This window comes from Prionailurus viverrinus, chromosome D2, assembly GCF_022837055.1.
Source record: "Prionailurus viverrinus isolate Anna chromosome D2, UM_Priviv_1.0, whole genome shotgun sequence".
NCBI lineage: Eukaryota > Metazoa > Chordata > Mammalia > Carnivora > Felidae > Prionailurus > Prionailurus viverrinus.
The window spans coordinates 55,369,406-55,395,094 of record NC_062571.1 but is presented as its reverse complement, the minus strand read 5'-3'; the positions used below and the strand labels follow the sequence as shown (position 1 = coordinate 55,395,094).

The 25,689-nt window shown below is 47.3% G+C and overlaps 1 protein-coding gene across 20 annotated transcripts in view; it reads left to right on the top strand.

Moving 5' to 3' along the window:
• The window catches only part of SORBS1 (sorbin and SH3 domain containing 1), a 232,478-nt gene that overhangs the window by 106,097 nt on the left and 100,692 nt on the right, over window positions 1-25,689 (top strand). For 12 of the 20 annotated variants that reach the window (XM_047825216.1, XM_047825212.1, XM_047825227.1 and 9 more), the window contains exons 3-6: window positions 6,888-6,942; window positions 13,705-13,773; window positions 16,542-16,637; window positions 18,722-18,850. In XM_047825216.1, the coding sequence (XP_047681172.1) occupies window positions 6,933-6,942; window positions 13,705-13,773; window positions 16,542-16,637; window positions 18,722-18,850 (304 nt within the window). In that variant the 5' untranslated portion in view covers window positions 6,888-6,932. The remainder of the gene's footprint in view (window positions 1-6,887; window positions 6,943-13,704; window positions 13,774-16,541; window positions 16,638-18,721; window positions 18,851-25,689) is intronic. The other 8 variants (XM_047825223.1, XM_047825222.1, XM_047825217.1 and 5 more) reach the window with 1 other exon arrangement.

Sequence of the window (25,689 nt, the reverse complement as noted above, 5' to 3'; positions counted from 1 at the left end):
AAAAATAATAATAATAAAAAAAATAAACATAATAAAATTAAATTAAATTAAAACTAAAGCAAAATGCAAACCCTTTCATTTTTATTGGGCCAGTGCATCTGGCATTAAAGGTTGAGGAGGTAAGGGAAGGGGTCTTAGTGGTGGGAAGAAACAATGACATGAACGACTTGGAGACTCTTCTTTGGGATTCAGAAGGAGTGACAAATCTGGTACAGTGGAGTTTAGGGTTTATTGAATATATGGAGATGAGCCTGGGAGGCTCATCAGGACCTTGTCTTCATGGCCGTATGGTATATTCAGGAATCTGGACTTAAATTTTTAGACCTGCATTTCCCAAAGTGTAACATCTGAGGTGAGTTGAGAAGTGTGTCTTTGAACGTTTGAAGATGTTAGCATTCATTCCTTGATTCTCTCTCCTGTGCAGAAATTATTCCTTTCTGTGGTCCCATAACACTTAGCTCAGATTGCTAGCAGAAGGGTTACCCATCATATTGTATTTCAGTGGGCCATGTGTGTCACCCTAAAATTCTGTGGTGGCCTCAAAGACTGCAGCTGTCTGATTCATGCTGGTGTCCTCTGGGCTAAGCACCATCCTGGGTACATAGCAGGCATGAAAGAAATACTGTTTGAACAGTGTCACCAGGCCAGTGTTTTAGCCACATTGTTCTTTCCTAGGAAGTTTGCTGTCTTTTTTCTGTTTTCTCTGTACTGCCCAAGCCAGCCCCTCTGAGTTCACAGGGGCTCTGTGGATCATTTTCCCTGTGGGAATTTGACACATAAGAAGTCGTCTTCCCCTGCTAAAGCCACAGTGTGGCACTATATGGGCTGTATAGGGTGGTTCTGAGGCTGATCAGGCCATTGTAGTGGTCAAGGAATAAGGAGGTGGAACACAGTGGTGAGTATGAGGATGGAAGCACAGAGGTGGCTGAGGTTATGACTCACAAAGAAGGAAGAATTGATCAGGCAGCTGGTCAGGTGTGGGGTGGGAAGGGAGTGACAAGGAAAAGAGGAGAAAACAGTGTGTGAGGGACAATGATTCACTCCACCGTTAACTGGGTGCTTGCCAGGCACCGTACCAGATGTTGGGGTACAGAGAAGAGGGAGACCCTGCCTTACCAGAAGGTGCTCACTGTCTAGCAGGTTCCATGAATGAGGCCTGATTGGAAGAGCAGACACAGATGGGAAGGCAAAGTGGGGCAAGATGAGTGAAGGACTCAGCCGGCTCTTGCAGCTGGTTATCAGGACTCGGTGTTCAGTGAGTAATGGAGTGCTATTGAAAGGTTCTAATGAGGGAAATGGCACTTCCAGTCTGTGCATCGACTGTGGAGGGCTGATTCTCATCTGGAATTCTGTATCTGTTGCCAAGGGGCCAAAGGCTGAAGATGGCCTGAGGAGGAAGAAGAGGGATAGGGGACTTAGTAGTAGGGGTAAAAAGACCAAGAGAAACTTTATCTGAATCCGTTTTTGCACCCCAGTAAGGATATGGATTAGATTTCTGGTTTAGGAACCTTTGTTTTGTAGCCACAGAACCCAACCATCCCAGGAAAACTCAGGAAATTATAAATGAATGAAATCAGTAAAAGCACAGCCACCATGGTTGGAGTGAAAGGTGGGGAACCGGTGGGTGGGTTACGTGCACTGTGGCATGAGCGTCCTTCCAAAACAGGCAAGAAACCAGGGAAATGGGCTACGTAACCTGGCATGGATCCTTCCAGCTCTCCCATTCCAGATGAAATCCTCAAGGAAAAGAGCATGAAGAAGGAGAGGGATGAGGACCCAGTGCAGGATCTGCTAGGTCTTTAAACTCCTGGAAGAACTATGGAGGCCCTGTTCTAGAAAGAAGATCCTCATGGGCTGACGTAAACCAATCCACGGTGACACTTAGAAATCAGGACCTGGAAGTTTTATGGGAGGAAGAAGGAGTTAAGTGTTTTAAATTCAGTGGAAAGGTCAGCGAGGCCCCGACCAGTGCAGAAGCCAGTGTTGGGCTTGGCCGTGTGTGCACTGGAAACCTTTCTGAAGGCCATTTCAGATAATTGGTTAGAGCGGAAACCAGTTGGAGAGACTCCAGGAGGAAATGAGAGGATGTGGGGGATGGCCTTTCTGATGTGTTTTCCTATAGTTCCCTCTCCAGAAGCATGGCTCTTTTCACAAAAACGGTGTGTTTGTTGTGTTTTGAGCCCCCAGCTGTGTCATGAGATTCCAGACTGAAGTTAATGTCAGGGTCGAGTTTATCCTATCTTTCTCCCCTTGAAAGGAAGTGTCAGCGACTCAATGTTTATCCTTTCTGGCTTTCTGAAGAACCTTCTGCACCCTCTCCAGCAATGTAGAGTGTGCATTTGAAGAGACATGACCATTAATAGAGATTAAGAAGAGGATGAACTGTCAAAAAATTGGAGAAATTTGGCTTTGCTGGTGGGTCAGCAAAGTATAAAAAGCAATAAGGCCAAGCATTTATTCTGGGGCTTTGTGAGCTATCACTGTTCTTTTCAAGCCATTGGAAGGAAGTAGCTGCAAATATATCAAATCAAGTCCCAGATGGGGTTCAAAGCCAGAGTATGGTTTGGTTGGAATGGGGAGCTAGCTTGCTTTTAGGCAGCTACTGTGGATTTAAGGAGGATCCTGGTTATCTTGAAGTGAAGACTCCAAAATTAGGTTCTAAAGGCTGACTAGAGACAGGGACAAAGTTCATGACTGAACGCCATGAGGATGACAGTGTCTCTCCTATGGAAACTTAAAAGTGTGTGTGTGTGTGTGTGTGTGTGTGTGTGTGTGTGTGTGTGTGTGTGTACACATGTCCTTATGTACATACGTGGAGAGAAACAATAGAAGCCAAATCCCATGGGCACAGGAGAAGCTGGAGCACCCTGTGTGAGAGGTCAACCCGAAACTCATTCTTTTCCCAGAATCTTTGCTGGACCTTGAGTTCATTTTTACAAACTCAATTCTTCCCTTGTTATATATCCCCAAACCATCCATATAAGGAAGGACCTTCTTTCCTTCTCCAATAAACAAGCCATATTTAGTTATTGGATCCTATTTGAGCTGGAAGCGTGAGTATAATTTTTGCTTTTTAGTAATTATTCACTCTGTGTCATCAAGACTTATGTCAGAATTACAGGGTTATGGAATTAGGGAGGGACCATGCGGAACCATTAATTATCCAGTTGTATTCTTAACAAGTCTGGCTACTTCACATCTTGTTCTTCTGTTGGAATGTCTGTGTTGATGCTGTGGCCCTTTAACCAAGTACTGTAGGTCCTGACTGCCCAAGGCATGGAATGGCCACTTGACCTTCGCTGGCCCACCCAAGCTGTGACACTGTGTAGGTTCCTGCAACTCACAGTGGGATCGCTGTCCTCCGGCAGCGGTATGGTTTTGTCACTAGGTGGCACTGTTCATCTTTTTGGCTTTTACCCAAAGGTACCTGCTTCTTTTGGAGGGGCTTGTGAGAGAAATTCCAAAGACATGCCATCATGTTCTCAACCACATCAAACTCTTTACAGCTTAGTTTTTAAGTAACTATTAAGTGTCAGGGGGTTTTATGTAAAATAAATTCTCACATTCTACATATGATTTTAATAGCTTGCATTATTTCTAAATAAACTGCAGGGACTAGACTATGACTTTCAAGACTGACTTTCAGACTCCGTTTGTGCACCTTCCTGGTCACATCCTCACCACCCTGACTCAGAGCTGTTCAGGTTGTAGAGACAAAACCCTTTACTGAGCCACATGGGATTCAGATCCAGTTGGCCTTACTTCAGGGGAGAGGAATGAAGATCCTCCTCTCAGAATGAAACCTTGGGACCCGCCCCCCCCCCCTTCTTGTTCCGGTCAAGATTCTCGGGTTGCAGATGACCAGAAACTGCCTCTGGCTAACTCCAACTGAAGAGGGGTTTGTTGGTAAGATCTTGGGTCGTTCAGATTTGTGGAGGCTGGAGAACTGCGCCCAGAACAGGGGCAGGAATTCAAGGAGGCTGAGTCGGATGGAATGAGAGCTGAAATCAGGCCCTGACACGGTCTGGATGGGATGTCGCTACAGTCACTGCCGCCACTGATGAGGACTGGACGCTGGGTGCCCTCCTTGGCACAGCTGCCACTGCCACCCTTGCTGCAGATTTTATTTTACTTTAAGTTACCCCCTCCATGTGTCACCTGCTGCAGATTCAGTCACCAAATGAGAGCCGGCAACAGAATCTCCTACCCAAAAAGTCTGTCCGGAGCCGCTGCTCACCTGTGCATGGTCGTTTTCACCCATTACTGTCATTCTAGTTCTTAAAATGTTCAAATAGTGTCCTGCCACTCTGGGCCCAGTCTCCTTCCATCTTACAGTCCAACCACTAAATGGTTAACCCCTGGCATGGGGTTGGGGCGCAGCTCCCAGAGAGTGCTAAAGTGGTATCTTCTGTGGTTGCTGGGCACTTGTGGCAAAATGATGGTATTTGGGATATTTTCCCTGACCGTATGTACTTCAGATCAGTTTGTAAGCAACTGTGGGGCTGACACTTAGAAATTTCTAGTATCTGTATTGAAAAGTATTAAGTGTGAAAAGGGCTACCTGTGGATGACAGTGATTTTCATCATGTGTGAGTTGCGGCATCTTTTTTGCTTGATTCAGAAGACATCTCCATTCATCTCTTTCCCAGCCCGAGAATGCTGTTGTGCCATGTACTTATTTTTAAATTAAGATGAATTAAACTAAACTATACAGAGGGAATCGGTGCGTGAATTATGGACGGTGATTACAAAAAAATATGATATAGCCATTAAATAATGGATATGATAAAACTGTGTAAAAATCAAGAGAAATGTTCAGGAAATCTTTAGTTTGAAAATTAAAGCACAAAGCCTCCAGACATTAAGTTTACAACTACAAAAATGCTACTTGTTGAAGATAAAGGTTAGAAAGGACTATAAAGAAAGAAAATACATTTGATTAAGGTAGCTTCATGGCTGAATCAAAAACATGTCTTCAATCACTTTAAAAGTTGAACAAAACCTTAATGAAATTATTAAAGTTATTTTATAAATAAAAATGGGTGCCATGATGACAGCCTTTTTGGTCTTGGGAGGCAAACTGGGGTATCCTAAAACCGGGCTTGGGCACCACTGGGGTCTACAGAACACAGAAGGTTGTGTTCCTTAACTGAAAGAGCATATGTTTCCACAGGTGGGGGGGAGGGGCGGCTGTTGAAGGTCACAGATAGTCTCAGGCGTATTTGACAGTGTCAGAGACAAGCTACCGCTGATTCGGGCCGCAGAGGACTTAGAATGATTTCCTTTTTGCCCCTAGCATCCTACTCAGCTCCAAGGACAGTAAGCAAGGCAGCGGCCCAGAGAGGAAGCCAGTGCCTGGCTTCCGTGTGTTACAAAGGAAACTAACACAGGTCTCCTTGTGCAGACCCTCAGACCATACCGTGGCCTTCTTATTACAGGAGTCATGAACTAGAGAGTTGATGTCCTCTCCCTCATTGCTTCTCACATTTTAAAGTGCAAAGAGACCAGCTGGGGATCTTGTTAAAATGCAGATTCTGATTGAGTTGGTGTAGGGTCAAGTCTGAGTTTCTGCATTTTTAATAAGCTCCCAGCTGATGCCAGAACTGCTGGTCTGTGGACCACACTTTAAATAGCAAGGTTCCGTATATCCTGAAGGCTCGCTTTTCAGATTTCTTTCCAATATGTTCAGCTAGACCTTTTTATTCAAATGTGTGCTTTGAAAAGTATAGAATGTTGTTGAGAGATGAAAGACCTGCACAAAGGGACGGAGAGTCTATTCTCATGAATTGAAAAATCCAGTTGTTAAAATGTTAATTTCCCTTCAGCTGTATAGATTCAACATGATCCCAATCAAAAGGCCAGCACCGTTTCTATTTTGTTTTGTTTTTGGTAGAAATCGGTAAGATTCTAAACTGTGTGAAAATGTGAAGGATCCAGAAGGGCCAAAAATGATTTTGAGAAAAAATGAAGTTGGAAGACTGACACTACCTGATTTCAAGACTTAGGCTAAAGCTAGGGCAGTCAGATAGTTAGTCATGGGTTAAAGTCAGATCAGTGGAACAGAAGAAAGTCCAGAAATAGACCCCCACATACGTGACTAATTCCCAAATTGTGGTATGCTAAGTGAGAGAAGCCAGCTGCAAAAGATTACATACACTGTGATGCCATGTGTAAAATGTTCTAGAAAAAAGGGTTAAACTATAGTGATAGAAAGCAGATCAGTGGTTACTGAAGACTTGGGAGGAGACCATAGTGAGTGAGTAAGTAGAATGCATTCCCACCTTGGGGCCCAGAGTGCACAACCTTCAGGTCAGTCTGTTTAGGTTCCACTACCAATCTGTGCCCCTCTCTGTACCCCGGTCTCCTCATCTGTGCAAACTAATACAGTGTCAGTGCTTACCTTGTAGGGTCATTGGGAAGATCAAATGAATATATTTGATGCATCAAGAACATTTCCTTGTTCATAATAAGCTAGGTAAATATAGCTCATTATATATACGTAGCTTATTATTCTTTGATAATCAGTTTTTGTTGTGATTTTACCTCTTTCTCACAAAATTTGGTTCTTTCCTTCACCCTCTCCTTGATCCATGTGCATTCATGGAACTTGGGGTTTTTAATAGAATCTTAGAACTGGAAGAGGTCTTGGATAGTATCTTAACAAAGTACGGGTGACAAAATGGAGGCCAAGGAGGTTGAGTGACGTGCCCAACGTCATGTTCCCACGTAGCCAACCAAGAACTAAAGGCATGGCCAGGAGACTCCTCGTTCCGCTCTGTTTTATCAAGGATTATGTATGGTGTTTGCATTCTTAATGTAAACCATTGGGACTTCTTGTGAACCCACCATTCCTCAATTCTGTTGTGTTGGTGTTTGTTTTTCTGCAGAGCAGTTCAGAGCCCCAGTTGCAGAAGACTTGTCCTGTTACCACCATGAGCTCTGGTAAGTCACTTTAAATCCTGTCTTTCTCTTCTGAACATATCTACAAAACTGGGTGGTTTACCCAGATTTCCCATCTACTCTTAAGGCCCCAAATGCATTTCATTTTTATTTTTTGAGACCTGGGTAAGCATCAAAGCTTTGTCGTAAGTCGTCATTGCTACCATCACCTTCGTTATTAATGATTTAATGAGCACCTGTTATGTCTTAAGAACTATGATCTACATTTCACATGCGCTATGTCCTAATTTTTATATATTTCTAATTTTTAAACAACTTTATTGAGATACAATTGGCATAAAATGAACTGCAGATATTTCGAGTGTACAACTTGATAAATGTTGACATATGTGTACACAGTGGCATTATTTAATCCCAGTGACTACAGCAAAAGTAAACAGATTGACCATAACTGCTCCAAGGAGTGAGCTGTTCTAACGTTTTCTTCATCGAGGCTGGAACAGCAGTTTGCTTACATTTTTGCTATGCCTTTGGTAGTAACAATCAAGACCTAAGGAAATGAACAGTTTTTAGTATTTTTATTATTTATGAGAGAGGGAGAGTGCACATGGAGGCACAGGGGAGGGGTGGAGGTGGGGAGAGAGAGAGAGAGAGAGAGAGAAAGAAAGAATGAGAATGAGAATCTTAAGCAGGCTCCACGCCCAGCATCGGACACAGGGCTCCATCTCATGACTATGAGATCATGACCTGATCTGAAATCAAGAGTTGGACGCTTAACCTACTGAGCCACCCAGGCGCCAGCCCGAGTTTTGAGTATTTTTAGTTTAAAGCGGGGATAGAAAGCACGGGCAAGGGAAGACAGAGAAGGGAACAGGTCCCCCACTCGTTGTGTAGCCAAGTACTGTCAGCTTTCCAGCCCAGAATTCAGGGCAGAAAAGTTTCCATCTGGAGACTAAGGCCACCTTGGCTTCTGAGCATGCCCTACAGCCTCCTGAGACCTGTAGGCTGAGGGGGAGTTGGGCAGATGACCAAGTCGTAACTCATTCAAAAAGGTCTCCTGGGGTGCCTGGGTGGCTCAGTCGGTTAAGCGTCCAACTCTTGATTTCTGCTCAGGTCATGATCTCACGGTTCATGAGTTCGAGCCCTGCGTCGGTCTCTGTGCTGACAGCACAGAGCTGGTTTGGGATTTTCTCTCTCTGTGTCCCCCCCCCCCCCCCCCCCCCCCCGCTCACTGTGCGCATGTGCTCTCTCTCTCAAAATAAATAAATCTTTAAAAAGAAAAAGGTCTCCTAATTCTGCATTCTCTCTGGAGTGTTAATCTAATCTCTGTCCATTAAAAACAAGCCTTTCTCGGGAGTCTGGGTAGCTCAGTCAGTTGAGTGTCCCCAACTTTGGCTCAGTTCATGATCTCATAGTTAGTGGGTTCGAGCCCTGTGCCGGGCTCTGTGCTGACAGCTCAGAACCTGGAGCCTGCTTCAGGTTCTGTGTCTCCTCTCCCTGCCACCCACCACTCCCCGCACTCTGTCTCTCTCTCTAAAATAAATAAACATGAAGAAAAAAAAATAAAAGCCTTTCCATTTATTGACACACAGTGCCCTGTTAGCCAAATCCTAAATTGTGCAGGACAGCATGTGCTTAGGACAGAGGATGGCTCCAGGTGGAACAGTGCAGGGCCTCAACTTGGCTTCCTCACACACCAACTGTATGGCCTCTGGCCGTGGGGGCCATGTCAGCATTCTCCTCTGTGAATGGACATCATGAAAGCACCGGCCCGCCCAGACTTTGTGAGGATGAAGTGAGGCAGTGCTTCTCAAGTACTGTGCCCGCGGCATCAGTAGGGTTGGGTCCTCCGTTGTCAGTTCAGCTCACATGTCTCCTTGAGAGGAGGGGAACTCGACTTGTCTCTGATTCCCTGAGCGTTTTGCTGCACATGTAGATGCCACACACTTTCTTTTTCCCTCCACGTGGACTTGGGTACCTCCAGGAGCTCCTGCTTTGTAACTCATTTTTTTCTTTTTGTTTGCTTGGCTTTTTGTTTTTGCTGTCATGTAAAACAGGCCAGGGCTTTTATTTTTTATGTATTTTTTACTTTTCTTTCTTTCTTTTTTTTTTTTTAACTTTTGCCCTAAAATTTCTGGCTCTATCAGAGTTCGCCTAAGCTGGCATTGCTGCTCCTGGCACGCTTAACGGTAGAAGGAGGAGAAGAAGGAGGGGCCCGGCAGGAAGGTGAGGGTGAGGATGGGCCTGCGGGACTTCTCCCAGGTTCGCTGTCAGGCGTGGTGCGAGAAGGCATTTCATAGAAAGAGTCCAAAAATCCGGACCCTTTGGCCTGATAATCTCACTCTTGGAATTTCCATCTTAATTCAGAGGAAACAAAAACATCACCCGCACGAAGGTGGGGAGTGAGCAGGTTCCTGATGTGCATTTGTTTGATGGAATATTATGCCACTATTGAAAGTGATCATGAAGGGCACCTGGTGGCTCAGTCGGTTAAGCGTCGGGCTTCGGCTCTGGTCATGATCTCACTGTTCGTAAGTTCGAGCCCCGCATCTGGCTCTGCTGGACAGCTCAGAGCCTGAGCCCTCTTCAGAGTCTGTATCTCCCTCTCTCTGACCCTCCCCTGCTCACATCTCTCTCTCTCTCAAAAATAAATAAACATTAAAAAGAAATAGATCGTTAGGAAGAAAGCAGCTGTGTAGAAAACATTAGTTTTAACCTTTGGTGGAAAGAGAAGCATGAAAATGATGGCACTTTTTTAAAAAAATATTTTATTTATTTAGTTTACATCCAAGTTAGCATATAGTGCACCAATGATTTCGGGAGTAGATTCCTTAGTGCCCCTTACCCATTTAGCCCATCCTGCCTCCCACAACCCCTCCAGGGGTTGTTCTCTCTGGAGAACCTCCCTCGTTTGTTCTCCATATTTATGAGTCTCTTTTGTTTTGTCCCCCTCCCTGTTTTTATATGATTTTTGCTTCCCTTCCCTTTTGTTCATCTGTTTTGTCTCTTAAAGTCCTCATATGAGTGAAGTCGTATGATATTTGTCTTTCTCTAATTTCACTTAACAAAATACCCTCCAGTTCCATCCATGTAGTTACAAATGGCAAGATATCATTCTTCTGATTGCCGAGTAATACTCCATTGTATATATATGCCATATCTTCTTTATCCATTCAGTAATGCATTCTTTTTATTCCGAGTTTGGAGGAGGCTGCCAGTCACTGAGGGAAGTGCTTTGCTCATGTTATCTCCTTGCATCCTCCTGGCAAACCACAAACATGAGCATGAGGTACCAGTCCCATTCTGTAGATGGGGAAACTGAGACCCTGAGAGATTCATGATTTACCTGTGATAACCAGCTAGTGTGTAGTGTGAAGTTTAGGCAAACCCAGGCTGTGGACACCAACACACGATGTCGCAGAGGTCTGAATCTGAGGCGATGGAACTATTTTGCATATTTTCTTCAAGTCTAGCTATATTTTTTTTTTAATTTTTTTTTTCAACGTTTATTTATTTTTGGGGGCAGAGAGAGACAGAGCATGAGCAGGGGAGGGGCAGAGAGAGAGGGAGACACAGAATCAGAAACAGGCTCCAGGCTCTGACGCGTCAGCCCAGAGCCTGACGCGGGGCTCGATCTCACGGACCGCGAGATCGTGACCTGGCTGAAGTCGGACGCTTAACCGACTGCGCCACCAGGCGCCCCAAGTCTAGCTATATTTAATGAAAAGAAAGAAAGGAAAGGAAATACATGGGGCTGGGCCTGGTGGCAGCTCAGAGGCTGCCCCAGTGCTAGCGTAGGGAGGCCTGAAGCAAGGCCTACGGCTCCAGAAAGGAGACAGTGAAGACGAACTGGGGCAGGTGCACGGGGAAGGGAGAGTTACAGAAAGAACAAGTGGGGTAATGCAGCTTCGGTTTCTGCCTTCTTGCCAATGCCCTCCTTCCACCCATCCCTGAAATGTAGGTGCAAGGGAGATAATGGCATCTGGGAGAATTAGCCTTCATCTGTAGGTGGACAGGGCAATGAGCAGGACAGAACCTACGGGCCAGAGTCAGGAGGTCTAGGCTGCCGGCGGGGAGGGGTGGTGGCCCTGCTTGGTCTGGATCCAGGAGCATCCAGGCTGGCCTGTCAGTGAGGCTGATTGTTGAGAGCCTCGGTAGGTGACCCAGTCTCAGCCAGATGAGCTACTGGGATTTGGGACAGGGCTTCAGGCCCAGCATTTGGGGAAATAGCATATAAGTTATTTCATATAGAATATATTTAGTTTGTATTTATAGAATATGTAGGAGACATTTTTTATTTTAAAAACTCAAAATGTTTATCCCTGCTGGGGTCAAGAAGATGCCCTGTGGGATGGAGCAGACCTGAATTCAAACCACAGCTTAGTGATCTTGGGCAGGCCTGGCATCCTCTGTGGACTTCAAATTTCTTACCTATAAGATAGGAGTCCCTAACTCCTAGCTCCAAGGGACTGGGTCTGAAGTATAAAAATGAGATGCTAATTATGGAATGCTTAGCGTGGAACCTCAGATCCAAGCAAATAGATATTTAAAAAGCCATCGTCTGACTTCGCTCAGGTCATGATCTCGCAGTTGTTCGTCTGACTTGGCTCAGTCAGATCTCGAGTTCATGAGTTTGAGCCCCACATCAGGCTCTCTGCTGTCAGTGCAGAGCCTGCTTTGGACCCTCTGTGTCCATTCTTCTCTGCCTCTTCCTTATGTGCATTCTCTCTCTCTCTCTCTCTCTCTCTCTCTCTCTCTCTCTCTCTCTCAGAAATATTAAAGGAACACCTGGGTGGCCCAGTCGGTTAAGTGTCTGACTCTTGGTTTTGGCTTAGATCATGATCTCACGGTTTCTTGGGTTTGGGCCCCACATCGGGCTCTGCACTGACAATACAGACCCTGCTTGGGATTCTCTCTCCCTGTCTCTCTTACCATTCCCCATTCATGCTGTCTCTGTCTCTCTCAAAATAAATAAATAAACTTTAAAAATATATTCAAAATCAAAAATAAATAAAAAGCCATAGCTGTTATGATTCTGTTTGTGGCTTGGTGGCTCCTTTGCTGTCGGGGGGCGGGGGTGGGGTCACTCCAAGCACACTGGTCACAGGTCTCAGGGTGGCAGGTTCTGTCTGCCCACCTGCTTGCCTTCTTGGGCCTGCCTCTGTCAATTCAGGAAGGGGGGACTTGGTGGGGGCTTAGGCTGCCGGTGGGTAGCTGGGGTCTCTCAGTGCCTCCAGCTGGGCAGAACTCAGAAACGTCTTAGCTGACCTAGAGGAAGTGACGTTTGAGGTGAGCCTCAAGGATGCACGGGATTTCCCCAAGGTAAGGAAAGAGGAGGAGGCATTCCTGGCGTCTGGAAGTATCTGACATGCTGGTGGTGGGAGGTGCGGGGGGAGGGGGGGTGTTGTGAGGAGACGGGGGGGGGGGGGGGGGGGGGCCGGCAGCTGAAGAGGGAAATGCAGCAGGGAAAGGCTGGGACCAGTGGCTGGAGAGCCCAGAATCCAAGCTGAGCTGCCCAGGCTTTGTCCCTTGAGGTAGCTGCTGGCCACTGTGGCTTGTGTGTTTGCTTGCTTTTAATTATCAGAAAGGTCAGTTAATTTAAATATAATCAGGTAGGCCAAGGTACACGTCATCCAACTTACTAAAAAATTAGGTTCTTAACAATCATTTGTGCATTTGGGGGAATTTGGAATACATTTTTTTTTCCTCATGGAAATAATTTAAATGAATGAATTCCCAGACTAAATCCCAATATTTTCATTTTCAAAACAGAGGTGAAATACCGTCTACTTACAGTAGAGGGGTTTAAGAAGATACTATTGCATTGAGCCATTTTGCTTTCATCTGTCCTGCACCCTGAGGCTCTTTAACCCGGAAAGGGCCATGGTTAGATCAGGAGCTAGACGGTTCTCTCCAGACGTAGATTGGCAGTGGGCATAGAGAAGGGACAGAATGGAGGTGGGGCGTGGGGAGGTGGTGGTTGGGGAACCGTGTCATCTCCGGGACAGAAACCCAAGAGCCTCAATGGGGGATAGTGGGCAGGTGAGGAGGGGCAGTGTCCAGAGACATTGCAGGGGAGGGATAGCATGCCTTTGGTGCCCGGAGATGTGGGTGTGGGGTGAAGGAAGGTGTCAAAGAACCTGAGGTCTCTGTCTGCTGACAGCTCTCACTCTGGATGCCCAGGGATGCATTTGAGCTAGTCTTCGAGTCGGCTTGCCAGTGAGCAGCTAAGCTTTTGTCATTCGGGAGATACCATTTTGAGGGAATTAAGCAGATTTTTATTTTATTTTATTTTATTTTATTTTATTTTATTTTATTTTATTTTATTTTATTTTACTTTTTAAAAATTTATTTATTTTTGAGAGAGACAGAGCAAGTGGGGGAGGGGCAGAGAGAGAGGGAGAGAGAATCCCCAGCAGGCTCTGCAATGTCAGCACAGAACCCGATATGGGACTCAAAGTCACAAACCATGAGGTCATGACCTGAGCTGAAACCAAGAGTCGGACTCTTAAATGACTGAGCCACTCAGGTCCCCCAGGCAGACTTTTTTTTTTTTTTCTAATGTCAGAAATGAAGCCACAGCAGGGAGGCAGGAGAGTTTGTCATCTTCCCATCCCCAAACAGCTTTTGTGTTCTCTCCTGGTTCAAGCCACACCGCATGCTCAGAGTTCTCCCGTGGTGCCCAAGGGGGCCCTCCTCAGGCCCCGAGAAAGCCTGCCTGTCCCAGCATATGTCACATCAGCAGGACTCAATAAATGTTGGGGGCACATAATCCCAAGCCTGTGCTCTTTGTGTCTCTTTCAGAATGTGATGTTGGTGTTTCTAAAGCCGTGGTGAACGGGTTGGCGCCAGGCAGCAATGGGCAGGACAAAGGTAAGGTCTTGAGGGGAAGCCCGGCTGGTACCACAAGGCAGTTCTACATGGAGCAGAGTATGTTGGGCCTGGGCCACTGGCCTGCCATGAGCAGTCACTGGTCGAATCAGGTCGTGAACTGGAGACCTGTTTCTCACGCCAACATTGAGCATGTTCTTGCATCTCGTGGGTCCAAGGTCGCTCTTTTCCACTGTGAGGTGACATGTTAAAACCTGTCCCCCACTCATAAGATGTGAGTAACAACAGGTCAAGTACACCGACTGAGGCCTGTGTCACGCCTGGTGTGAATGGTATTTATCGGCCTGAAGTCTCTCTCACCCCGCATTTTACCTTCACCTACGGTAAATAGTGACACGCTCACAGTCCTGACCCTGAGGCAAGACCCTCTAATGCTGAAATAAGTTATTTCAGTGGCATTAGTTTCCTGTGCATCTTCGATTTTCAGGTTTTAAACATTTTCGGACAAAAGATTTAAGTGTGAAGTGAATTATGGGTAAGATGACCTTTGAGGTCCCGTTTGCCCTGTGGTCTCTCATGGTCAGTGTCTCAATGTGGCTGCCCAAGTAGCCGGGCAGCAAGGCTCCCATGTCACTTCTGCAGTGTGTCGTGAGCAGAGTGGTGAAGTACCTTGCTTCTGCTGCTCACAGACAGACATCTCGGGAGGTCCATCATCTTTATGGATGTGAGTGCCCTTATCTAGAAAATGAGGGAATTAGATGTTATGCAGTGTTTATTCCTGCTTCAAATTCGGGGTGTTAGTGATTCCATCTGTGCTCATCCCAATACATTTTGTGGTATCAATGAGAGGGGGCAAAAGTCCTGTCATTGAGCATTCAAGTCAAAATGCACCATCTCTCAAAGAATAATTTCAGAAAGTGACATGTTTGGCCTTCGTAATTTCCTTCTGGTTCAGCCGAATATTCCTCTTGAGACCAGGCAAAGTGTAAAGTCAGGAGGAGCAGCCGGGAAGGGAAGGCATAGAGCACAGGAGGAGATGGGGAATGGGGGGGCCCAGTTGGTTTGGGGGTCATCTCCTCTGCTGCTCTGTGCTCCTTGCCTCCCTGCTTCCCTCCCCGACCACCCCTCTCTCATGGTGTGGGTCCATGTTCTCAGGGCCTTGGACAATCTTACTAAGTTACGCTTGGGAGCATTGAGGGGCAGTGCCTGTGGCATGGCTCCACGGGTGTGTTTAAGCATCCAGTGAGCATGGGGCGGGGTTGGGCCCTGATGCTTAGAAAACCTGTGGGGCCACCAACCCCATCCCCGTGAATTCATCAGTAGAGGAGACTTCAGGGGTGTGGGAGAGGGTGGCAGGTGGATTCCACTCTCAACTCGGTAAGACTCAACCTTCATTTGGAAAGGAGGCAGCAGATGTCACCTGAAGGTGATCATGGCGGCCTGGGGGAACTGAACAGGTCACTGAACCAGGTGCCAGGACATCTAAGCTCCAGCCTCTTCACCTAAAAGCTGGATGACTCTGAGCAGCTCCGAGCCTCTTGCTTTTTCCTCTGAAAATGGTAACAAAAATCCCAGGTGGTCATAAGGAGCAGGCAGTAGGATTGCTGTGAAAGCATCTTAATACATGTAATATTGCTATTATCTACTTAGTTGTTGATGGCCGTATGCTATGTGACCGCCTTATGAAGCAGCAGCATGATGGACTGGAAGGTGAACTCTCCAAGGTTGAGGTGCCTACATCCCTCCTGTCCCCAGGCAGGCTCGCCTGCGTGATACTGATGCACTAGTGACCATCTTGCTTCCCAAACAGCCTCACCCCCAGTTATTGTGTAGATCTGGGGCCATAAGACCTCGGAGTGCTGCTCATTGGGGTGACATTGGTGCCATGACACGTGAGCTCCCATCTCTATTTGCTGCCATTAGGACGAGAGGGTGAGGGGAGGCCCCCCAACAGGCTTATCGTGAGGAGGAAGGTTTAGGGATGTGCCCACCATCGAGACTCCAGAATTTGGGGACACAGGGGGTGCAGGGCAGCCTGCAGATAGAGAAGTATGAGCACCCAGGATATAAGGACACATCCCTGGCCACATCCCAGGCAGCCATCCTAGTTCTCTTACCCACATGCTGGCTGTCAGGATCCTGGGCTGCGTCCGTGGGTGCTTCCCAGAGCCTTGAGCACGCACTGGACACCTGGCAACCTCTTGTCCAGGAAAGGCCGGTTTGAGCAAGACCATCTGCTGCCCAACAGATGGAGGTTCTGATTTGCTCGGGGACAGAGGACCATGGTTGTGAGAGCAGACACAGGACCCCGGAAGTTGTGATGGTGGGGAAGCAGCTGTAGTGTCTGAGAGGACCAGGCAGCTCAGCAGCTTGTTCCCTTCCCTCCTCCGCTCATCTGGGGCCTGAGCCAGAGCTCTCCTCCTCACGGCCCTGCCCCCAGCACAGACACCCCGGCATTATTCTCCCAGGGGCCCCTTGGACGCTGGGTGCTCTCCCTTCCTCTGTGTGCCAGGCCATCTGTGTGTCTGGAAATCTCTTTGTCCAGAGCCTTGGCACATTCCTGCTGTGGCACGAGGCACAGATGAACACTGACCAACTGCGTATGGGTGACGGTGGGAGGGTTCTGCCATATTGGCATGGAACCCTGGAGAGGGAAAGCAGGTTATTTTAAATTACCGCGTCTACTGCTCTTCATATTGTTCTTTTCGTGTGGGCGACTTCCTCCTATTGTCCCTGCCCAGTTCCTCAACTGCCTGAGTGTTTCCCAAATGTTCTTTCTGGATACACCATTTACCCTTTTGTGTTTTCAGCAACTGCCGACCCTTTACGTGCACGCTCTATTTCTGCTGTTAAAATAATTCCCGTGAAGACAGTGAAAAGCTCTTCAGGCCTGGTACTCCCTCCAGGTATCTTTTCTTGGGTTGGTTTCTTTCTTTCTTTCTTTCTTTCTTTCTTTCTTTCTTTCTTTCTTTCTTTCTTTCTTTCTTTCTTTTATTAGCTTATCATGCATGTTTTTCCTTTCTTTCCTTCTAACAAAGACTCAAAGGCTTAATCCTTATTCCCTCTCACATCCTTGGCTGGTTTCCTTTCTGTGTGTGTGTATGTGTGTGTGTGTGGGTGTGGGTGTGTGTGTGTGTCTGTGAGCCGGCAAGTCTGGAGAAGAACTGATAGGTGCCTTGCCCCTCCTCTCTTTAGTAGAAGGGTCAGTCCAGAGGCTAATCATTTACTCTGCCCTGGGTCTTTGGTACATGAGGTATGTGATACATGGAGGTACATGAGGCACGTGGCTTTGCAGAGGGGCTTCCAGCTCCCAGTATTTTATTTAAAACTTCAGTCTCCCCGAGAATGAATGTATCTCCAGAAGGAACCTCTGAGTTGGGCTGAACTTGAATACCTTAGATATTCAGCTGCCTTAGATACCTAACCTAGATGCACCCCCGTGAGGCTTGCTGGGCCATTTTCCTCCTCAACCCCCGACTTCACCTCCTCTCCAAGGAGAGGGTTGCCCTTCAGCTCTCTGCTCTGGCACGTAGCTTCCTTCTGTGCCAAACGGGACAAGTGAGGCTGAGGTGGTGCTTTATCCCAGTGGGGCTTTCGGGAGTTGGGCAGATCTGGTTATGGACCTGGGAACCTAGGATGGCTGGATTTGTCAGTTTGCTGTTCATCCTTTTTGAAAAGACCATGAATCAGTTTTCCCAGTAGTTTTGCGACATCAGTCACTTATCCTCTTGACAGGGTTGGACAAGTCGCATGCTCCCCAAGGCTGCCGCCTGCTCTGCCATACTTTGTGTTTTTGTGCTTCACTCTCACTGGGAAGAGGTGCTGACGGGGCTCTCTCCTGTCTGCTCTCTCCTGTCACGCAGTGGTCGTTCATCTGAGCTGTTGGAAAGAGGTTGCTGGACTTGGAAAGAAGGAGGAAAGAGGCTTCTCCCTGCCCTGGCACGGGAATGGGGTGGGGTTGATGTCTTAGCCTACATCCTGCCCATCACCCACCTTCGGCCTTACCACATAATCGCAGTCTTGACAATTTTAGGTCAGAGGTCCAGGCCGTGCTGTGAGCAATTTGAAAAAATGAACTGTGGAATTCAGTTCAGCTCTAGCTGCACAGAAGGAAACACGTGCTTTTTAGCACTGTGTGATTGATCTACGTCAGTTTCTGGCCTCCCCATCACTGGTTTTCCTAGGGATGGACATCCAGATCTTCTGAGGTCTGTTTTAAAATCCTTCTCAATGGAATTTTGAAAGATGGCCTGCGTCTGCTGTTAGGCCATTGTGAACTGTAGGAGAGGTCGGGACCCAGGGAAGGCTCAGTGGGGGGTGCGGTGAACACTGTTCACTGAAGGATTTAGCGCTTCTTGTCGTTTTCTTTGGTGTGAATTCATGAAGTTTGGAATGTGAGGCTCTTACCCATGATCTTTCTCCACAGGCAACATATCCTGTCATCATTTCAAGGGTCTTGACTTGCTGATAGAAGATTTTCTTTTCCTTTTCCTTTTTCTTTTTCCAATGGGGAACTGCAGGGAGCAGTGATTCTCCCCAGAACAACTTGATTCCCAATGTTTCCAGCTTGCTCTTTTGTAAGAAGAATGGTCTGGAAGCTTGAGAAATCTCTCATCAGCTCTTGCTTGAATTGTGCCTTACTAATTGGTCAGAAGTCTGCTCACCAGCCCAAGCCTCATCTAATAAAAGGAATTAACCTGCATTCATTTTGAAATGTTTTCAGCTGATAATTATAACTTACACAGAACTCATTGTTGCCTCCATTTTCCCCAAACCTCATGACATGTGGTAAACCTCCGAAAATGGGATTCGTCTTTCTCCTCCACCCACAAATTAATTTTCATTGACCACCACACTGACCATAAGGCTTTCCATGGCTATAAGCAGGTTCATCTCATTCTCTGGCTGTAATGAGTTGCTAGCTCACTACTGGCTTTAATCCTTCAGGAGCCTTGGATTCAGGCTTCTCTTTTGTGCCTTTCCTTTTCAGACATGGATCCAACGAAAATCTGCACTGGGAAGGGAGCGGTGACTCTCCGGGCCTCGTCTTCCTACAGGGAAGTCCCAAGCAGCAGCCCCACAAGCCCTCAGGAAACCCCACAACATGAAAGCAAACCAGGTGTGTGACCCCTGTGCTGGGGGTAGCTGTTCAAAGTCATACTGGGAGGGAGGGAGGCCCTCCTGCTTTTGCTCAGAATGGTACGAATTCATCTACTGCCTCCTAACTCTCCCAGGGGTCCCTAGAACGGTCAACACCTCACTCCATGTGCGGTGGGTGGTGATCAGTGCCCTGAACTAATGGGTATTCACTTGCTTTAGGCAGATGCATAGCAGCGGCCACCACTTTGTTAGCTTTTGACCAGAGATGAGGAGAAACCTCATTAGGGAGCCGATGGCTCTGCAGAGGACAGAGGTGGCTTAGGGGCATGGGAGGGAGTGGTGAGATGGGGTAGAGGGGAGGTTTTGCAAGGCCATCCCCGCTTTTGAGAGCTGGGTGTAACTGGCCAGGCAGGGCTGGGGCAGTAGGAGGGGAGAAGCCAAGGGGGGACTGAGAAGTGCAGGTGCCTGACTGGCCAGGCTGCCAGGAAAACGGTGGGGCAGGGCTCAAGCCTGGTGGGGGTGACCTGGCAGCCAAAGCAGCAGGAACAGAAGAGCAATTCCGAGGCCCCTGCACACTAGGAGCCAAGGGAAACAAAAGAAGCTCCCATATGCAGCCCACCTCCCATCTGATCCATTGTTCAGGGTGTCTAGAGAGTGGTGTTGAGAACTGGGACCTGGGAACCCAGTAGATCGGCATTCTACCACCTGTGGCTGTGCAACTGTGAACGGGACATTTCACTGTCTCAACCCTAGTGATCTGTAGAATGGGCTTGATAATTGCACCTGCCTCATAGCATTCCTGTGAGCGTGGAGGATGTAAAGTTTTTGCACTGCCTAGTGACATGGAACAAGCCCTTAGCTGCTATTCGTAGGTTATGATTGTGATTATTTTGACCTCTCTAGAGAGGGTGCTCCAGAGGGCCCCTCCCCACTCACCCCCCCCCACCCCACAAAGTGTTCTGGGCACTGAGAAACACTGAGGTTTCATAGGGACAGCTGGCTTTGTGGCCCCCTGCCCTCCACATGGCACTGGTTCTCACATTGGAGCTGCATCAGAATCACTGGAGTAAAATGACAGGGTGCTGCGTCCCAGGCCAGAGCTTTAGGATTTGTGATTCCCACTTGTAGGCTTGAGGTGGGGTTGGAGGGTTTACATTTCTGACAAGTTCCCGGTCATGCTGCTGCTGCTGCTCCAAGGACCACATTTGAAAGCTACTGCTGTAGGGAAGGGGGATTTCTTCCTTTCTGGATGGAAATGAAGGGAGTAAAGGAATTAGGATAATGTCCACTTCCTTGGGACTGGAGACAAAAGGAAGTGGGACACACAAACTTTTTGGTGCAGTGGGGAGCAGTGTGTTGTGATGAGATGGAATTCTGTAGGATGGGGATGGTTGGTGCCCAGCATCCTGGGTCATGCCCAGGAAACTGACTTCCTGTCCCAGCCACCTATAACCAGCACCAAGGCAGATGCCCAAGGACGAGGCCAGGCTGGGGTTTGAGCACAAACCTTGTTCTGATAATGTTGCCTCCCTGTGGAGGGCTTCTTTTTCCCTGGTCTCAGGGCAGGCATAAGTGGCTGCCAGCACTATTGGTTGAAAGAAGCTTCTTGGCCTCATATTCCTGAACCCATACCTGAGAAGGTAGGGCCAAGCAATGAAGACAAAATAATTCCTTCCTAAGGCTAGCTTAATCCAGCCTCTCCAGGCCTAACTGGGAAGATCTATCTCCCAAGGATGTTTGAGGAAGAGACAATCCTAAGGGATAATTTAAAGAAAAAGACCATACCTACAGCTCATGGCCCAATAAAATGACCTTATCAAGCTCAGGGCCCTTTCTCTGGTGGTAAAAGGTAGAGCGAATGGGAGGAGGAGAGGGTCCTTGAGCTCCCCCTGGTGGTTATAGAGTGGCACTAACATAGAACACCTGCTACTCTTTCGCCCAGTAGTCTTGGGCTTGGGCTTACAGTGCCGTGCAGTGATTTGAGCACTTTAAGAAGCTCTCTTGTCCCCAAATAATTCTATATCCTACGAATTCTGACAACTCACTTGGGTGAAAAAAGATCTTGTTTGAAAACGCAAATACATTGAAGAATTAGGGGATAGCCCAGTCGTGCACACTTCCAAGGTAAAAATCAGTTTTAGTAGATTATTTTCCTCCTGGTAAGTGGAGTTCATTGGCTCCAAGCCAACAGACATTTAGTTAGCATCATCTATGTGCCAGGCACTAAGTAGTCACTGGGAATTGTGGCGAGAAATGGGGAGAAGGGAAGGAAAAGGAGAGTAATTCTAGGTGCATTAGGTGAAGACAGAAGTCCTTTTGCTGCAACAGAGGAGTCTGGCGTGGGCCGCTAGTCCACTTCTGCGCTTTCCGACTGGGGAAGCCACACCTTTGAAGACCATGTAAAGTATGAGGGACCTGTGCAAGCTGCTTTCCAAGCTTCCTAGCTCCAAAATGCTCTGTGACCTTGGGAAGTTTGGGGATTAACCTGACACAGAATCCCATTCACTGAGGTCAGATTCGAGATTACACACCAGGGCAGTTTGGGGTGGAAGGAAGAAGCTGGGTTTGAGTAAGGGGAAGAGTAAGTACCAAAGAGGCTGGGATGAGTTAACACTGGGGTGAGGTTAAAAAAGGATGTGACTCCAAGGATGGGACCTCCCAGCTGGAGACCTTTCCTCTTACTGTACTGCTCATGGACCAGCATCCTGCGGACTCTTGACTGGCTGTGTCCAGGCAGCTCCTCAGCCCTCCCCTCACCCCTGCCTGCTCCCTCCGCTTGGGCCTCTGGCTGATGACCTGCCTACCCTGCAGCGGCCTCTAGTCCTGTCACAGGGCCTGGGAGTCCATGGGCCTCGACAAGCCTCAGGCAAACCATTTTCTGTACCATCTGCAGGCAGCCACATTCAGCCCGGACCAGCAGCGCACATATGAGGCAGCGAGTGTCTCTTGCCAACGACAGGGCATGCTTCCTGCTCGCAGTGCCTTCACAGATAGCTGATGTCCAGTAGCGTCCAGCTCCCTCCCTTATCACCAGGGCCAGCATCTGTGCCCCAGCTGCTCTGTCTGCCTTTCTCTGCCTGCTCCCTGGCTTCACCACCTCCTTCCATCCCTGTATATCTACAAGTTGCTGATCATTTGCCCAGACTGGAAGCTCCAGTCTTGTGCTACTGCCCAGCACCTGTGTCCTGGTTTCTTTCCTTACGTGACCCTTTGACACCCGCATTTCAGAGGTGGCTCCTGTTTCCAGTCCTTGCTTCAGCTCCCTCATCCTATGAGACCTGGTCTAGTTCTGCAGTGACACAGCCCTCTGTTGAGGCTCAGCTCTGCCACTTACCATCTTTGTGATGTGGGCAACTCATTCAGCCTTGGCGAGCTTCAGTTTCCTCATCTATAAAATGGGGATGACCTGGTAGAGTTGCTGGGATTCAGTGAGCTCTTTCACACCAAGATCTAGCATGAGCCAGACACACAACAGGTGCTCTTTGATGACAACCATCCTAGTTATGCACATCCGGAGGCCTGTCACAGCCTTCCAGTAATTGCAGTTGGTGGCCTTGAGGGCAGCGGGAATGAAGAACCAGGGCCAGGGGGAAAGTGCATGTGGAAGAGTGAAGTGGCAGGGCTTGGTACAGTGTGTTTGAGGAGCTTGGAGATGTGAACCTGCTGAGAAGGAAGTGCCCCCCCTGGTTGACTAGGAGGATGGCTGAGGTGCTCATGGAAGCAGTGGCTTTATGAAGGGAGAGAAAGGGATGTTGAATTCCACAGTTTGACATACTAAGTTTTGGGGAAAGGGCAGGAACTCTAGGAAGGAGTTTCTAAAAGATATTTGGAAACTTGGAGTTCAGAGTGTGGGTTTAGGAGCCATGTGCATCCAAGATTGGGAGGATGGAGGTGCTGTCTGAGGTGGAGAGTAGTAGAGTCCTAGGAGTTGCCCGGTTTAAACCCACCCTCCAGACTCCTGTCCTCAAGAGGTAGCTCGACTCTGGATTGTCAACCGTGGCTTCCTGACCAGCCTCCTAATCTGTGAATGTGGACCTAGGTTTTTGGATCAGAACCTTCTAGAAAGAACTGCAATAATTTTAGTGCTGACTCCCTGACTCTGGGAGAGGTATTACCTTATCCCTGCTTCCTTGCCTGGCCATCATTGCCTGGCCAGGTCTGGGTATTGACCTGGTTGGTTCAGGGAGTCTACACCTATGTGCCCAGGTCAGAGTGTTACTCCAGAAGAGACAGGGAGCCTGATGAACTGGTGAGTGTGATACCAAGCTTCCTGTCTGGTGTAGCCAGAAGGCCATCAATCCCTATGTTCTGACCCACAAGCCAAAATCCAGTTCAACCCCTACATTTTGTTAATTCTGTGCCAGTTGCCTCCAGTCTTTCCTGCCTGATTCTTGACTACCACATTAGCTTTGGGCGTAAATCAACTCATTTCCTCTGGTTTGACTCTTGTGTTTGTGCTCCAGAGATGGCAGTAGCAAAAAGATATCATGAGAAAATTGACGTGGAAGCAGTTAAAGACTGCTAAAGACCGTTAAAGTGAGTTAGAGTCCTCTTCTATGCATGCCTGTACAAGAATTAGGGCCAAACAAAGAAGTTGCAAGGAAAAGACTCCACCAGAGAACACCGTGATTTCTGACACCAAATGCTCATTGAAGGGATTCCAAAAAGTACCCTCAGGTTTCATATTTTGCTAGGACTCAACTCATTGAAAGCTGTTATACTCATATACTCACAGTTATGGTGGATTACAGGGAGAGGATACAGATTAATATCAGCCAAGAGAAGAAGTCCAAAGTGAGCTCTAGGGAAGAAGCAAGCACAGAGACTTTTGTTGACCTCTCCTAGGGAGTCAGGATGCATTAGTTCCTGTCTGATGTAGCCTAAAGACCATCAATCCCCGTGTTCTGACCCACAAGCCAAAATTCAGTTCAACCCCTACGTTTTGTTAATTGGGGCAAGGACAGGACCTCTAGAAAGAAGTTTCTAAAAGACATTTGGAAATTTGCAGTTCAGAGTGTGGATTGAGGTGTGACAGTATGTTCAGGGAACTGTCAATCAGGAAGTTCTCCTGAGCTGTTGTGCCCAGAGTTTTTATCCACTGCTCATGTGGCCAGTCTCACTCTCCAGCCCGAGGGTGAGCTCTTGATGGCTCAAAGTCCCCATGCTGAATCACATTATTGATCTGGCACAAAGATGCTCCCATTGGGATGACATTATGGATTCAGAGATTAATTCCCAGAAGGCAGATGGCAAAGGCCAGATCTCTTTCTGGGTAAGGTTAAATTATTTACCACACAGCTGGAATAAAGAAATAAACATAAATGAGATTTGGAACACTATTAGATCCACTGGTGACAATTCTTGGGATACCCTCCTAGAATACATCGATTCTGACTCGGTAAAAGTTATCCTGAGATCCTAAGAACTGATCAGCAGAACAGCTTCAGAGCAGACCAAAATGAAATTAGCACAGAATGAGATAAAAGAAAATATCAAGAGGTTGTGGCCACAGGCCAGCAAAGATTATGTATAAAAAACAGAGGAAAAGATAAGACAAAATAAACTGTACTTCTCCTGGAAAGGCTCGGTCTCAGCAGGGCTGCAAAACCTACCTAGAATCCAACTTTCCTAAGCCCTCCTCCCCGCTCAGGGGCTCTGAGGTAACATTTATTGAAAGAAGCATTTTGACAGTCTCCTCAACCACGAGCTAATAATTGATGGTTATGTATATAAAATTTCACCTGCCGCACTTGGATACAAATGGCTGTGGGCTGGTGCCGACCTTCAAGGTTCAGAAGACTAGGTAACAGAGGATGACATACATTGGAAATTCAGCCTTCCTTTAGTGAGGAAGAGAGGAATGCCTAGAGAGGTCCTGGAAATTGCCTTTTCTGGGGCAAGGTGAGGGGAACAGTTTTTGTGACTTGAAATGAGAAGAAAAAGTGGGTTGATTTCCATGGATATTACCTTCTCAAAGCTGTTTATCAGATGGCAGATGTCAACAACTCTCATTTCTATGTGTGGGGAAACTTTTTTCCCTTACGTTTTAGATTCTAGTTTTACTAATAAGCACATACTTTCTGCCAGGTATTTCCATTAAGTCCTCATGACTCAAAAGAGGTAGATAATACTTCATTTCACAGATGAGGCTGTCCTGTGCTGTGGGATGTGCAGTTAGCAAGGACTCAATCTAGACAGTCGGATGCCAAAATGATAGTCCCCTTACGACTAGTGCTTTGGAGGGACAGACTCATCTCCGCTGTCCATGATGCATCTGCTTGTCAGTGTCACCTGAATAGAAGCAACTCAACCAAGAACAAAAGAGCAGGCAAAGTAATGTGCCCCCATGTCCATGTAGAAAGCTCACGTCCTTCATCAGATAGCCCCTCACTCAGAACCTATTGATATTCAGCGTATGTGCAAATCTAATACATTTGACAGAATGGCTCGACAAAGGTGGGCTAGAAATAGCTTAGGAAGGTGGGACAGTATAAGTTGATGGATACAGGGTTGGGGGGAACCATTATCATATTGTGTTACTTCGTGCTTGAGGGCCTGCCATGTGCAAATAAATCTCTGGGCCAGGAATCTGGATGGATGCAACAGTGAGTGTTAAAAATGGTCACTTTTAGGATCCTTCATATGCCTGATCTCTGGATCTTCAGCAACCCTGTGGTGTCCATGGAGTAAGGATCCTATTTTATAGACGAGAAAAAGAAAGTTCAGAGTGATTGGCAGCCTGCCCTTGGTCACAGAAGCCAGAACATTGCAATAATGTGCATAAAACTCAAATCCTATAAATTCCCCAGCTATGTGGTTGGGAAGAGAGGACAAATACCTGTGAATTATGCATAAGGG